The sequence below is a fragment of the Melospiza georgiana genome, chromosome 5 (genome assembly GCF_028018845.1).
Source record: "Melospiza georgiana isolate bMelGeo1 chromosome 5, bMelGeo1.pri, whole genome shotgun sequence".
In the NCBI taxonomy this organism is placed as follows: domain Eukaryota; kingdom Metazoa; phylum Chordata; class Aves; order Passeriformes; family Passerellidae; genus Melospiza; species Melospiza georgiana.
In genome coordinates, this window is record NC_080434.1 from 17,632,787 (window position 1) to 17,647,962 (window position 15,176).

The window sequence follows — 15,176 nt, forward strand, 5'->3', positions numbered from 1 at the left end:
GAGAACTAAAGATTATTGAGCAGAATATTTATACCTGCACAGGCAAACAAATATATTCATAACAAAATTATAAAGAGATACCCTAGGAGGCACTTTGCTCTCTCAGCACCATTCCCTGCAATTGTAAAAGGAAAAGAAGTCTAGTACCCAGTATTGCTTTCTAAGCATGAGTCTAATCCTGAATCAGTTGCTATGCTTGTAGTTTCAATGGGGAAAAAAGGGAAATATTTTCCCAAGACACCTTTGTAATGAAGAAAAAAAAAAAAAATCACCACATCTAGCAACAAATAAGAACAGATAAGAGCAGCTGGAATTCTGTCAGTTCATGCCTAGAAATCCTAGATAGTATGTTTGACAGTCTACCTTCTTGTACTTTCATTTTATTTCAGTGTAAAGGAGTACAAAATCCTACATGGCTAACAGACGGATTATATTATTTTCTGAAGTGTCTTTTCACTATGGAGAGTACTATGAGGGTTCTTTCAAAAAAGAGGGGGCATAAGCTGTGTGTCAGACTGTTTTTAAGACATGGACTAGGAAAGTTCTGCTGAGGAACTCACTTTTCCCCCTTTTTATGAAGCACCATCTCTTGTGGCACATAGCCCTTAGCTAAGGGATATATATTTGATTTTCTTCTGCCAATGACAACTACAGACTACAATAAAGTATTTCAGTATTTTTTTGCTTAGTGTGTTTCCCCCTCCACCATTCCTCTTCAGTCCCAAGAGGGTAGAATCTATAATTTAGATCTGTTTTCTTTGTGTCACAATGAGTGGAAAAGGTGAATAATTAAAGAATTCACAGCTTCAGGTAAAACAACATCAATCTTACAGTCTGACACTACCAGACAGCCTTGGTGAGCAGATGTGCCCTAACAAATCTCTCTGCTTCTGTTTCAAAGCCAGTAATCTTGAGGAATTGCAACATGAAATGCACCTGCATCTCCAAAAAGTCACCTAATATAGCAAAGATGAGTACCATGCTCAGAAAAAGATGCTTCCATAAATATGAGCCTGACCTACATATTTCAAGAAAATAAAACTAGGAAAAGTGACTTCCTTTTAAATTCTGATGTCTTTTGATATTTCCAATCAATATTTTTGTCACAGTTACAACACCATTATCATGTGTATCATGTGAAAGAGACCAAAGTGCTGTTTTTCTTCAGCTGTAACTTGAAAAAGTAGTCAGCTTCACTAGCTCTGAAGCAAAATACTTTACAGAGCCATATTCCATGAATGACAACAGAGCAATATGTCAAACTTTTGTAGCTGAAGTTAAAAAAGTTTCCTTTTAGAAGAGCTGTCACTGCTTCTGTTCCTCAGAGCCTTAATCTAAGCAATAAGATATTTTCAAAAGTGCATGAAAAAAGTCAAACAATAATCAAAACATCGTATTATCTTTCTTTTTCCTACTGCTCACTGGAATATGAAAAACCACTGTATCTCTGTAAATCCCTTCAAAGGTGGTGTTTTAATCTCTGAGGTTACATTTTCCTTGGAGGAGTGGTGAAACAAATGGGAACAGGCATTAAACACCCACAAACTCAGGGTGGACTTGGTGGCCAACTGTCTTTTTTTCCTCTTATCAGATGTATATTAACTAAATGCTGAACCACCAGAAATTCCAGTACAATAAAAGCATATGGATCACAGATGTGGGCAGACAAAGGATTTTTAGAAAGGAAAACAGCAGAAAGTAAAATGGTAGCTACCCAGGGTCAGAAACATATCTAAAGTAGAGCCTTCTGATATGTGTCTAATTTTGCTCCTGTCAACAGAAATGCATAATTCAAAACTGCTCCATAAAATCTTCGTAGAGAATTTCCACTATTTTTAAACTTTTAGTCCATTTATAAGCTGTATGCAATCCTTCTAAGCATCCATATGGCTTCCACCATTATGGGATTCAGCATTTTGGCACATCACTAGAATGGCAAAGGATATAATAATTTCTCCCACATTAGAGAAAATCCGTTCTCTGGAGAATCATTTGTGCCTGTGGTTTGACGACAGCCAGATCTTGCATCTTAAAGCTACACGCCTGTGTCTCACAAAGTTTTCCACTTCAACCATTTCACTGTAGCTCCTCATTGCACTGGATTGCTTTTCTACAGTCAGTCTATATGAACTTCTCATCTGAGACCAAGGCTCTTCCTTTGAAGCACTGACTATCCTGGAGTCAGCAAAAAATAAACCTTCCTAAGGTTCACAGCATTAGAAGGATGAACCCTCCTCTTGCTCCACAATTACAGAGGATGAGCTTATTGAACTAACCTAAAAGGTTTGTTTGAGTATGTTTTATCTCATGTTTAGGCTTGGTGTTTCCCTATTGTCTGACAACATCTGTCCCCACCTTTTAATCAGTTCTCAGAAGTCCACAGCTCATCTCTGTATGTCAGTGCTGATATTGGCAGTGATCACTGGAGGAAGATCTGTTTGCCAGGCTCTATACTGCACCAATTCCAGGTGGAAGTGGATTGCTCTAAGGATCCTTCAAATGTTTGCAAAGAGCAGTATATGTGTCTGAATGCTCCCTAACAAAGCTGTAGACTTTGTACTACTGGTACAGTGGGTAATGAACCTGGTAATCGAGTCAAACTACAATAACCATAATTTTTGTGTTGAATAAAGGACATTATCACACAAACTTACTGCAAGATTCTAAAGACTAAGCTATAAGCAAAACTGCATGTTTTAAAGTAGACTTATAAAGCTGGTCCTCAGGACATGAAAAGCCTTCTGGGTTGTAAATCTGCTGATGCATGACATTAAGGGATATCCAGGCTGGCTTAGCACAAATAAGCACTGGTCTGAAAGCAGAGTCCTGTCTCTGTTGTTGGTACTTCAGAAATCTCATCATAATAGTGTCATCCTTACAATTTTCATTTTCCAGACTTACAGGAAAAACAAAGGTAATGCGTAAGGTCTTTGCTCTCTCTGTATCACCTGAATAACACAAAATTTACTAAGTCTCAAATCTACAGGTAAAATACTAGCAACAATCCCAGCGTTGGTTTTGTTTGTCTGTCTCAAATATTCCTAAATATTCTCTGGAGTCTGCATTGCTTGAATAAAGTTTGTGCTTAACAGACCTCCTTAAATACAAGGAAACATATAAAAGAACGAATGACAGAGAATTAAAATTTAAAACCCCCAGCACTTTGGAGTAGTAATTTCCTAAACAACCTAATTCTATTTAATTCTATTTAGGAGTTGCTTATATGCCCCCTTCATACAGCTCCATGAGGAATGAACTAGGACATTTGTTGCAAAAGGATTTTCCAGTATTCTTAATTAGTCAATTATTTCATCAAAATTTTCAAATAAATTTCCTAATCTGCTAGGACATTGTTTGAACAACATAAAAATAAAGTAAAATTTTCAACAGAGCTTCCAATAATATCAAGTGTTGCCCAATTGTATTGGCTTTATAGATAAAATATGGCCAATGCTTTGAGATAAGTATTGGAAAGGGTTTACAGAAGCAAGTAATCAATGCTGACACAATGCCCCTTTGTTTTCCTCACATGACTATTATTTAAATGTAAAAAATTATTTTAATTATTTTATTTAATTATTTTAAGACAATAATTTCATTTGTATTATATACAGTGCACTGGAAGTTAGGTAGTGGGTTTTTTGTTTCGTTTAAACAAGAAATCTTAAAAGTATTCCACAAAGTTTCAAGATTGCACTAAAATACCTCTATCAATCTGGAAAGGAAGTTGCCTTCACTGGCAGCCTGCAATAAGCCATTGCAGTGCACACAAAGCTTACAAACTACAGGAGGTTCAGACTGTAGAGCAACAATTGATTTTAGTTTAAAATCAATGCAGATGCTTTGAACTACATAATCTCTTCCTGGGAGCGATATATTTTCAGATGAAGGTTATTTGTAAATTACTTTCAGAAAATTCTCAGCCGTGGCACAAAACTTATCATATCCAAAATAACAAAAGTCTTATTTGGAAGACACAGGTGACAAAATGCAAAATGAGTCAATACTTTTTAGTCAGAAATAAGGGGTCAGAAAGAAAAGGCACAAGGCTATGAGAATTATATGTTGAAATAGTTACTGATTAAGCTAGACCAACAACATTTAACTTTTAAGACACACTAGGATTGTCTTTTACCCTTATTCTTTTTTCCCTTAGTAGTTTTACTAGCAGTATTTTATAGAATGCATTAGATTCATCTCAAAAGATTCAATTGTGCCACTGTTGACATTCTAAATATCACAGACACCACCAATTTAAGAAACAAAACCAACTTATCAGAAACCTGTATTTCCTACCAGAGTATCAGTAAAGTTGTCATCACCTAAAACCAGCAGAATGCATGCATCTTTTATCACTACAGATTTTACTGATTTTATTTTATTATATGAACACATATGTATTACAAGAACTAATGTATTCTTATACATGACCTCAGCATAAAATACTTCCACTGTCACTACATCAGCTGATTTAAGATAAATTGGAATCTATAATTTAGCACCCATCAAGAAAAAGAAAAATATGGAGAAATTACCTTAGGCAAGAAAATAAGTTAAATATTAATGGATCTGTACTTTACTAGGACATACAGCTAACACATGGCGGAGGAGAGGGCCGGGAGAAAATCAATCTTTTAGTTTAGCACTCACATTCCAGCCATCTGTAGATATCCCATTAAATTTACCATGAACATTTGAAATGGCTAAACATACATATTGAAAATTAAAATTCTACACTATAAGGAATGGCCTAATTAAATTTTCTTATAAATTAAAAAAAATAGTAGCAAATGGATAGTACATCTCAAACTAATAAGTAGGAGACAAATTTTGAAATCCAGACCCATCTGGAAGGGTTTACAATGAGAGACAATTTGTGACAAAAGTATTTAAAGAAATCACAGAGCCTCATTTATGGTAACTCACTGAGTTATGCAACTGTGAACTCAGCCTCATCTGCATATCCTAGACTACTGCTAACCTCTGTGAACTCTGCAGTTGTGGAGACTGCAACTCTTAAGAAGACCTTTTAAATTCTCCTCCAAACTTGATTCTCTCCTTCAGTTCTTCTGATTAAGAACTTCTGTTTAAATGAATTACTGAATTGCAGACATGCGAGTTCAAATAGAGCTCACTAAATCCTTAATTAGCCCAGGAATTACCCCAAAGTTAGAGTTATCTAAAGAAAAGCCACACATTTAAAACAGTGACAAACTCTTACCCAGGACTTGTATTACATTAGTAAGATCCTGAGCAGGAGAGAGGGAATTAATGCAAGAATATAAGCATGCTCTGAGTGCAGCAGCCTTCCTACTTGTGTCACTACAAAGTAAAACACACCTTTCAGGTGACAGGCTTTCTCAGTTCAAATGCATTCTGCTGTCTCAGTAGGTACTTGCTCAGAAGGAAGCTCCAAACTTCATGGTTAACTGCACTCTATTTTTGTAAGGTACCAGTTTTTATGGATAGGTTAATCACCTCCCACTGAGCAAAGACACAGAATATCTGCACAGTGATCATGCAGACTTTGATACAGTTTTGAAAATTATTCTGCAAGCTTTAAATTTCAAATGGAAATATTTAACAGAGTAATTCCAATGGCTTCCTGTACTGCTTTCCCTAATCCTTTTACATTAATTACTTCCACAGTACAAGTTTAATTATGTTTGAAAGGAAAACAGGCTTTCCACTAAAGAGGAAAAGGACTATTCAGAATTGTACCCAAATTATTTAGAAATTCATATAAACTGATTGTGTCTGCATGTGGCATGACAAAGAACAGTTGCTTCTGAATGAATTTAAATAGTTCTAAATTTCACAACAAAACACTCCAATCTTCACCTGGAAATAACAATCCTACTGCATTCTTGCTGATGACAGTAAAATCTTTGAATAACTACAATAAATTGTAGTTAAGATCCACACACTCTGGCAGTGAATTTGCCTAAACCGACCATGATTTCTAAGCATATATTTAGAAACACACTGGGGAAGACAGAGAAAAAAGGAAGAAACAGTATTTTCTGTACCTGGCAAGTCTGAAAAAAGGAGAATGCACTCATTGAATCCATTAGCCAGAAGACGATCCCTCAGCTGCTGAAGTATGGCAACTCCAATACAGAATGGGAAGGAGGAATTTCCAAGCAGTAATGTATCCCACAAGTGAAAAATTTTGTGCAATGGAAAGACATCTGCATAATGAATAAGCACATATAAATAATATAATAATAATAATAAATAAAACTCTATAGGCACACACACACACAATAACAGGGTTAATGAGTTGCCTATGTACTTCTTTCCTCTCCCATCTTGAGTGATTTCTTTTTTATTTGGGAGCAGAGGACTCAACCTGTCCAGGATCCTGTTTGTGCTCATATGCAGTTTGATTATTCTGTAAATAACAGCCATCTTTTCTTAATGAATACTTGGAAGCACATGGGTTTTCACATTTCAAGTATGTCAAGAATCAGGCAATTTATTTTTCTTTTAGTACAGAGCAGTTACATATCAAGGCATACATATGAGTTTTTCACAATAAGACGACATTAATGAGTTAACCAATAAGATTGACTACTTACAATTAGACAAAAAAAAAAAAAAGAACAGAGTAAAGAAAAAATTGGCAGAATAAAAGAAAGACAAGGAAAAAGGCCTATTAAAAATAGCAAGATTTTATATATAAAGCTGAAGGTGGCTGTCTTAAAATATGCTATCTTCCAACGAAATAGTTCCAAGACTTTATTGCACTTGATTGCTTAAGGAAATCATTCTCCTTGGTTTCCCAAATGTGGCAATTCTCATGAAGGGTAGAAAAACAGGGACAACTGCAAGAACCAGTGCTTTACCAGTCAAAATCTTTAGAAAATGCAATCAAGAATCTCATACTAAGTTCTCTGATATTTCATCAGAGAAATAATCTCTGAGAAATAATCAGCTCTTTTCATTCTGCCACTTCTTTGAAAATTTAAATTCAACATCTGCCAATGTTGATACGACATGAAAAAAAATCACAGATTTTTGAGAAAAGAAGTTTTTAAATTGCTATCTAGACTTGATTTGTTAACTTTCTTCTCTTTAATTAAAACCCACCAAATTAGAAAGCTCTTCTTTTTTCCTAATATACATGCACAAATACAGTAAACTAGTTCTACCAGAATAACAGTGTGTCAATGTGCAACAAAAATATGATTATCTTCAAAAACAAAGTCATTCTCTTTCTTACATTATTTGAGTGATGGCAGGGGATGGTGGTGTGGTTTGGTTTTGCTTTTTAACTATTATTACATCTTTTTCCAGTAGATAACAGCTTCCTCTGAACACACCCTAAATACTGCATGTGTAAAATGATCCATTCAATAATAACAACAACAGCATATAATAATCTAACAATAAAAACAACTCAAAACCACAGGAGAAATATTAACTATTACGAAATCAGGGCAGAAAGTAAGTGACAGGCACTGCTGAGTTTTCCACTGTTGAGTTTTCCACAACACATCCTTGCAAATTATAAGCATCCTAACTAAATGCTGGACCTATCATACCAATTTAGAAAGGGTTTAGCTGAAAAAGTGAGAAAAAATAAGCTTAAGAAATGTAAGAACATTTAATCAAAAGAACAAAAAGCATACTCACGTGTAAACATTGTAAGAAACCAAGGAATCGCATAAAGCTGCCAAAGGTGGTGATGTGGAAAAGAAGACAAAAAAAGAGTTTTAAGAACTCAAGTTGTCTATGACAATAGTCAGCTACATCAAAAATTGCCTATTTTGCAAGAATTCAGTTAGAAAGGAAAATAATTGCAGTGGCAGATCTTCTATCACACAACTCTTAGCCCGTCAGAAACTTTTTTCATCACGAAATTTTTCAAATTATTAGTTTGCAACACTGTATTGAAAACAGTAAAAAAAACAATCACCACCCTTAATAGGCTGGTTTGCACAATATAACCTTCAAAGTCTTAAAGAACTCAAAACCCCACTCTACTAAATGGTTGAAATTCTCAATAATATAAGCAAAAAATAGCCAAGGATGCGTGAAAAAGCACAAACCAACTTGATTTAATATATCTTTCAGACTATGGAAGAAAACGCTTTGATAGAAATAACTAAGAGTTCAAATCATGATTTTCACAAGAACAAATAACCACATCTGCCTTTTTCTGCTATGCTGGTATTTATTAAAATGCATACTTGCCAGTGAAGCACTCAAGGACAGTTTCATTCTCAGTAAATGCTCAGTAACACCCAAGCATTTCTGCAGTTCCACTGTGCCCATTTTGGGGCAGTGTCACCTGAAGGTGCCCTGCTCCAGCACTTACACCCCTATGAGACTGTGCTGCTGCAACAGCTACAGAAAACCTTCAATGCCTGCCAACTTTCAAACTCATAATACAGAGAAAGAGCTAAGCATTTATGACACATTAAGAACTTCTAATTTTTCAGTGAAGCCTTTAGCAAGGCAAAGGCAAGAGAATCTATTTTCCTAAGACATCAAACTGTGCAGAAAGTTTCAATAAATTAAGAACGCAAGAGCGAGATGATCATTGTTAAATTTTACTCAACTACATGGCTCATGTGCTATGAAGATTTACAGTTAAACATAAAGCTTAATATATTACTTTTTAACTCGTAAAAAGTGCAAATTAATCCTCCCATTGAGCTTTTCCTGGAAGTAAACAAATGAGGAGCAGAAAACATAACTGATATTATGTTAATAAATTACTTCTTATTCCATAAAGTCTGAACTGAGTTATGGCTCTGACTAAATGATGTACACATTTGCTGAAAACCTTCTTAGCACAGCTCTAAATTACATTCCTATGCCTTCATCTGAGTGCCTGAGATCTGAACCATACTGCCCCTAAACTAAGGAATGTTCAATGACCTGTTCACCACTTTTAACATTCAGCAGGCTTTTATGAAGCTTGACCCCCAATCCACCAATTGATTTTAAGCATTCAAAACCCAAACCAAATCAATTCCTATCATCATATTAAATCTTATAATACAATCACACTATTTCCTTGAGTATATCTAGGTCATGTTTTAAACAGAAGGCATTTTAAGAATAATAACATATCCCACTCCCTGAAATATCTCCTGCACTGGTTGTGATCAGCTAATACCTGTTTATCTGCTTGTTTATATGCAATATCTTGCTTCCTATGCAGTAAGAAAACAAGACTAGTGTCCTGAGGCTCCTCTTTGCTTGGAGGTACATATTAGGCAAACCACCATTATCTCCTTGGCATTTAAAAGAAATTATTTCCTCCTTTTCATATATATGATTAAAATGTTTTACAAAAACAGACCCCTATTTTCTCCTATTTTCACAAACACCTCTGTCATGCAAGCATTTACACAGAAATAAACAAGAAAATACATGAAATGTGAAGCTTTGAAGATTATTACAAGGTAATCACGAGGAAAATCACTGCTTTGCTCTAAACCATCCTCACCAAACCTATCAGCAGTGACATGAAAAGTAGGTCAAACAATTTAAGTAGAAGGTGTCAGGCGAGCTTTTACTGAAGGGAGCTTTTCCTCTGACTTTAACAGAAATAATGCTTTAAGACACGAGGTTTTGGTAAGCCCCAAGAGGTTACCGATGCTATCAGCAAGCAAGGAAGGGGAAGGCAGAGCCCGGGCGGTGGAAGGGAAGGAGGAGCCGCTCCGAGCCCGGACGGAATTGGGGACGCGCGGGGACAGCGGGACCGCGCACAGCGCTGGGGAATGGCGCCCCCCAGCGGCCGCCGCCCGCAACAGCAGCGCCCGCGCCTCTGCAATATCGAGCTGCAGAAAGGAAAATTGAAATTCAGCGATTGCAACCCTCCAGCGCTGAACCCTGAAACCTCCGCGGGGTCTGGTTTTACCTGAGACTAAACTCTCCCGAGCTAAGAAGTACGCCTAATGTGTAATCAAAGTTGCATCTGGAACAGCCTGACAATAAACCACATTAAAAAAAGAGCCTGTAAATAAACACATCGTTTTTCAGACAGACCTTGAGAGGAGGCACAATTTTAATTTTGCTTTGCGTCAGGGAGTAATGCCACCCATGTTATGCCTTTCCTTTCCTTGCTTACTAATAGTATTCATAACTTCTTCAGGCTTACAAACACCTCCTTGTTTTAAATCATTATATTTGTTAAAATCTGAGGAAAAACTCCCTTCATTAATAAGTTATACAGAAAAAGTATAACTTTTTTTCTGTATATACTTTAGCTGTACCATATATTGCAGTTTATATGAGGTGCCAAATCCAAAGAGGTTTTGGTTTTTTTCCCCCGTCCATTAAATGTCTGTTTCTTTTTTTCCTGTTTGATGCATGTGTGAAACAATGTTGTCCAACAATAAGCAGAATTTTATTTTGCTGAGTTGTTCTAACAACTGTTCCAACTTCTGCTTTTTACTCTGATTTTCAGTTGTTAATAAAACCCATTTTTTTGTTTTCTACAGCTTTTTCGGAGGGAGAGGTGGAGAGGGAAATGCTGAGCTCTTCTCCCTGGATCCAGAGACAGGATATATTGGAATAGTTCAAAGCTGCACCAGGGGAGATTTAGATTGCACATTAGGAAGCCCTTCTCTACCAAGAAGGTGAAACACTGGAAAAAGCTTCCTAGAGAGGTGGTTGATGCCCCGAGGCTGCCAATGTTTAAGACGCATTTGGAGAATGCCCTTAACAGCACACTTTAATTCAGCCCTAAGGTGGCCAGGCAGGACTACAGGAGCCTTGTGGGTCCCTTCCAAAGGAAATTGTCTATTCTACAAACTCCCAATCTTTCACCTTCCTGCTCCACATTAGAGATACAAACACATGTACTTAGCTTCAATCCTATATGGTGCCTAGACAATCATATATTTAAAGGTTTCAGAAAGGTGCAAAAGATAAGGCAAACTGAATCACATTTTTAATATAAGATTCTACCCACCCATATGTACCTACACAAACAAAACTTGAAGAATAATCACTTTCTTCACAAGATAAAAGTATCAGCAATTCATTTTCAGGTAAGTGTGTAACAGGACAAACAGAGAAAGTACTTCAAGGGCAGGATTTTTAAGATGCAGCCCTATTACTGACACCTCGTGCATATCACCAAAACCAAGCTAAGGTATCTCTTCAGCACAATGATATTAAAGAACTGCAATCAGTTTGCCTTCTATGTTAGTGGATAGATGATAACTGTGTCTACCTTCCATAATTCACAGCTGAAAGTGTTTTAGAGTAATTTATGGCAATGGCTGCACTTTTAGCAACATTGTACACTTTGTTGTTTTTCTTTTCTTCTTTAACATGGTCTGCTGTTTAGGGTCAGAATTAGTCAGTAAAATAAGGAATGTGTTATACAGCATTATACAGGGTGGAGAAGAGTATAGATTTTGGGAGAGTGAGCAAAGATTCACTCTAAGATTCACCGCATGTATTATCCCTCTATTTATATGTAAATCACATAGCCACAGCAATGTACTTAATCCAGGGACCACATCAGCTAATAATATTTCCAACGACTCAAGCTTCAGCAGTGTTCAATATTCTGAGAGCTACGTGACCTGAAGCAAATGAGAAGGCTGCCAGGAACCCAATCTTCCCTGCAGCAGAGCCTGCCTTTCAATGATGAAAGATTAATCAGGGTTTACTTTGATAGGATTAGTACTCAAGCACGGAACTCTGGTTCAGATCTCATTACTACACTGCATATCCTTCACCTTGATGGATCCTATGCTGCCTTGTTACAGTCACAAAAAATCACCTCTCTGACTAATCTAAAAGGCAGAACAACTTTTACTTAATTAGAAAACCCTGAACCCTGACAGATAATTCAGAAAGGATAAACTCTCTTCACAGGTTAGTGTTAATTTTAGAACCTGCATTTTTATTCAATGCAAGAGTTTTAAAAAAATATTCCTCTTTTGCAATTGATTGCTATTTTACCTAATCATCTATAGATTATCAGATTTAGAGACAAGGCTCATGTATAACTATGTACTGTCTAATGACTAGCACAACAGAAACTAAAAGATAGCAAAACATGTGATTTCAAACTATTCCATCTAACTTGTACCTTGGAAGCCTTCAATGGAGAATTATAACTGTATAGGCAGACACAAGGAGCAGATGAAATACAGATAAGACCCAAGATGGGCTGCTACAGAGCTCTGGTGTAGGCTAGTAGCCCACACAAGGACCTGTAAGGTGGGCCAGGGAAATCACATCTCTAACTCCTTAGTGGGAAGTAGCATCCTGGACAAAATACACAGGTGAATTTTGGTCATCTGCAGCCTTTAAAAAATAAGCATCAAATGCATTTTTACAGTGATGCTGCAAAATTGATCCTCCCTCAGGAATGTTAAATGTTGCTGTTAACCCTTGCACTTCATCTACCCAAATATTTAGGTTTTCTACAGATGAATACTCCTACTTCCTCTCACTTTCCTTTCATCTTCCTCCCACCTGTCCTCTTCAGATGTGTGTCATCTGAAATACATGTGGCTTTCTCAAACTCCTCTCTTTATAAGGCAATACACCGGCTTTATCTTCTGCTCATTTTAACACCACTGTATCTCCTAAATTTGTATCAGTCAAACAACATCATTAGATTAAAAACACCCTCTACAAATGAAAATATATACTTTCTTTTTTATTACAATATTAATAAACAGTGATAATGACTATCTGCCAGTCCCAAATTCTTTAAGGAATTATGTAAAACAAATGACTTTCAGAGGCTTGGTCTTGCTGCTCCAACTTAAAATATTTTCTAATAAGCATAAGGCTTTTCTGATAAGCTAAACTTTGCATTGCTTATAGAAGTAATGCATATAAATTTCTTACTTATGAAATTTGCATTTCTACATCAACATCTCTTGAGTTCAGTTATCTTCTTCCATTTTGACCTCTCAGTGATCACCTGTTCCTGTGACCACCTGGTAACTACCAAATTTCTAAATGCCAAATATAGAATGATATAGACCATATCAATTAACTTTATCTCTATGGCCTTGCCTAAATCTACTTTTCAGAAACATCAGTATTTGTAGCCAGAAAAACATTTTTATTTTGGCTTTCTTGACGATACACACCTCTTTAAAAAAAGAAGGAAAGCTTTACTATTTACAGTGATAGCTAGAAGTGAGGCTCTAAAAAAAGGCCTGGTTTTGCTTTTTCCAACAAAGCACATCCTCTCTATTATTTTGTGGCTGTGTTCTCAGTTTTCATTTTCCTCCATCTGAGAGATTTTTTTCCAATGGAAGCATAAAACTCAAGTCTATGTTATGCACTTGTCCCACATTTGAAACACACTCCACCAAACGACTGCTTAACATTTTCCAAGGTCTGACATATCTACAAGACTGATGATCATGGACTTTTTCTATAACTTGCAAAATAACGTGTAATTTGTGCTAATCAACAGCATTCAATTAGCTGCAGTAATTTTGCTATTAGCACTTTATGAGTACACTAATTTTTTGTATATTAACCCACATTTCAAAAATAGATCTGTATATACCTTTCAAAATGAATCTAAGTTATAATAACTGGCTAGTAGTATTTTTATTGTATTTACCATCCCAGCAGAACAGAAAGGACTAAAGCATGTAAAATAACAATCAAAACTTTACCATTTTATCAGCATATTCAGGAAGGTCTATTAATATGGAAGTTTCACTTTTGTCACTGCTACTGAAGCAGTTTGGAAAGCCACCTCATCCCAGTTTCCCTCATTTTGCATTTTTTTATTTCCTCTGGATAATACTTATAAGGATCCTTAGCACTTACATCTGGAATGAACCCAATTTCATTGAGGTGGTTACTCAGCTCTGGATCATGGAATGCAATCATCTGGGAAAACACTGTCAGGTACTCTGAAATGACAAATCCAAGACTGTTATCAAAACCACAAACCATCACATGCTGATAGTTCACAACAGAGCTGTAGGAAAGCCACTCATTTTAAACCTACAATAAAATAGCAAGTGAATACCACTACTGTACTGCTTGTTACCATTACATTCAATACAGAGGAAGAAACGTTCAATTTTTCTTTAGTACATCTCAATTTGGATTTTTAACAATGGTTTAACTTGGCACAGACTTAGGTTGTGATGTATGCTTGACATGCAAAGTTAAAGACTGTTTAGTAACCAGAAAGGAGAAATACCCACTATAAAAGATAAAATTTATTACATCTTCAGCCTGGCCTATTAGGTTGATGGGTACAATTTCATTAAGTTGTCTAAATAACAGTTGCTTTTAATTGGAAGAGAAGCAGACAGCAGAACACAGGACAGATTTCTCTCTGCTCTGCCCTCTCCCAGTTTTGTCCACACTGTCACACACTCTGTTAGAAGAAAGTTGAAGAGGCAATAATTGCAATTTTGTAACAGATGGTAATTCCTTTTCCTCCTTGTTCCCAACATCAGAGCAATTAGGGCATGGACAGCTAGAGAACAGGGGAGCAACAGAGAATGCAAACTCTGTTTCCAGAATGTGCTGGCATCTCAATGCTCCACACAGTTTGTATCTACACAGAAGACACACAGCAGCTGAAATTGCAGTGGGTAGTTAAATGACAAATTCTTAACCCTTTCCTTTATCTTAAAAAGGCAGGGAAATTACACAGCATCTTCCTTTATACCTTTATTTATACATTGTGTTTTAACATATAACCCTAGAAAGGATTAATTAGAATACTGAAAGAACTCTAAAAGGCCCAACCTTCCTGAGTCCTTGATGATGCCAGATGCAGAACAGGAACTCAGGAATACCTACACTACTTTGGTTCACAGACTCCTACTGACCTGTATTTCTAACTTTAGCTGATACATATTTTTGCAAAGCTCCTTAGGAATAACATCAGGAAACCCTAGAGAGCAAAAGTATTATTCTATGAAACACTATAACCTCTTGAGAAAAGTCTTTACCAAGCTATTAATCTTGAAGTCTAAAGTAGTTGTCTCCTGAGGAACATATATATTCTTTTCATCTTTACATCTTTACTGCAAGCAATCCTTCTTTACAGACAAAAGGATGCAAACATATTTTCTGGAATAATTTTTCCTATTTTTTTATTCAGTTCATAACATCTTTTACCCATTGTCTTCCGTACATAAACTCTCCTAACCCTGGCATTCTCTCCTTATGTTAGCTCTCTCCCAATTATCCAATATGTA

General features: G+C 36.2%; 1 protein-coding gene across 1 annotated transcript in view; it reads right to left on the minus strand.

Moving 5' to 3' along the window:
* The window catches only part of TBCK (TBC1 domain containing kinase), an 88,595-nt gene that overhangs the window by 35,377 nt on the left and 38,042 nt on the right, over positions 1–15,176 (minus strand). Inside the window, exons 20-22 of the mRNA XM_058024279.1 lie at positions 13,783–13,868; positions 7,639–7,675; positions 6,030–6,191 (exon numbers count right to left, since the gene is read on the minus strand). Coding sequence (XP_057880262.1) covers positions 6,030–6,191; positions 7,639–7,675; positions 13,783–13,868 — 285 coding nt within the window. The remainder of the gene's footprint in view (positions 1–6,029; positions 6,192–7,638; positions 7,676–13,782; positions 13,869–15,176) is intronic.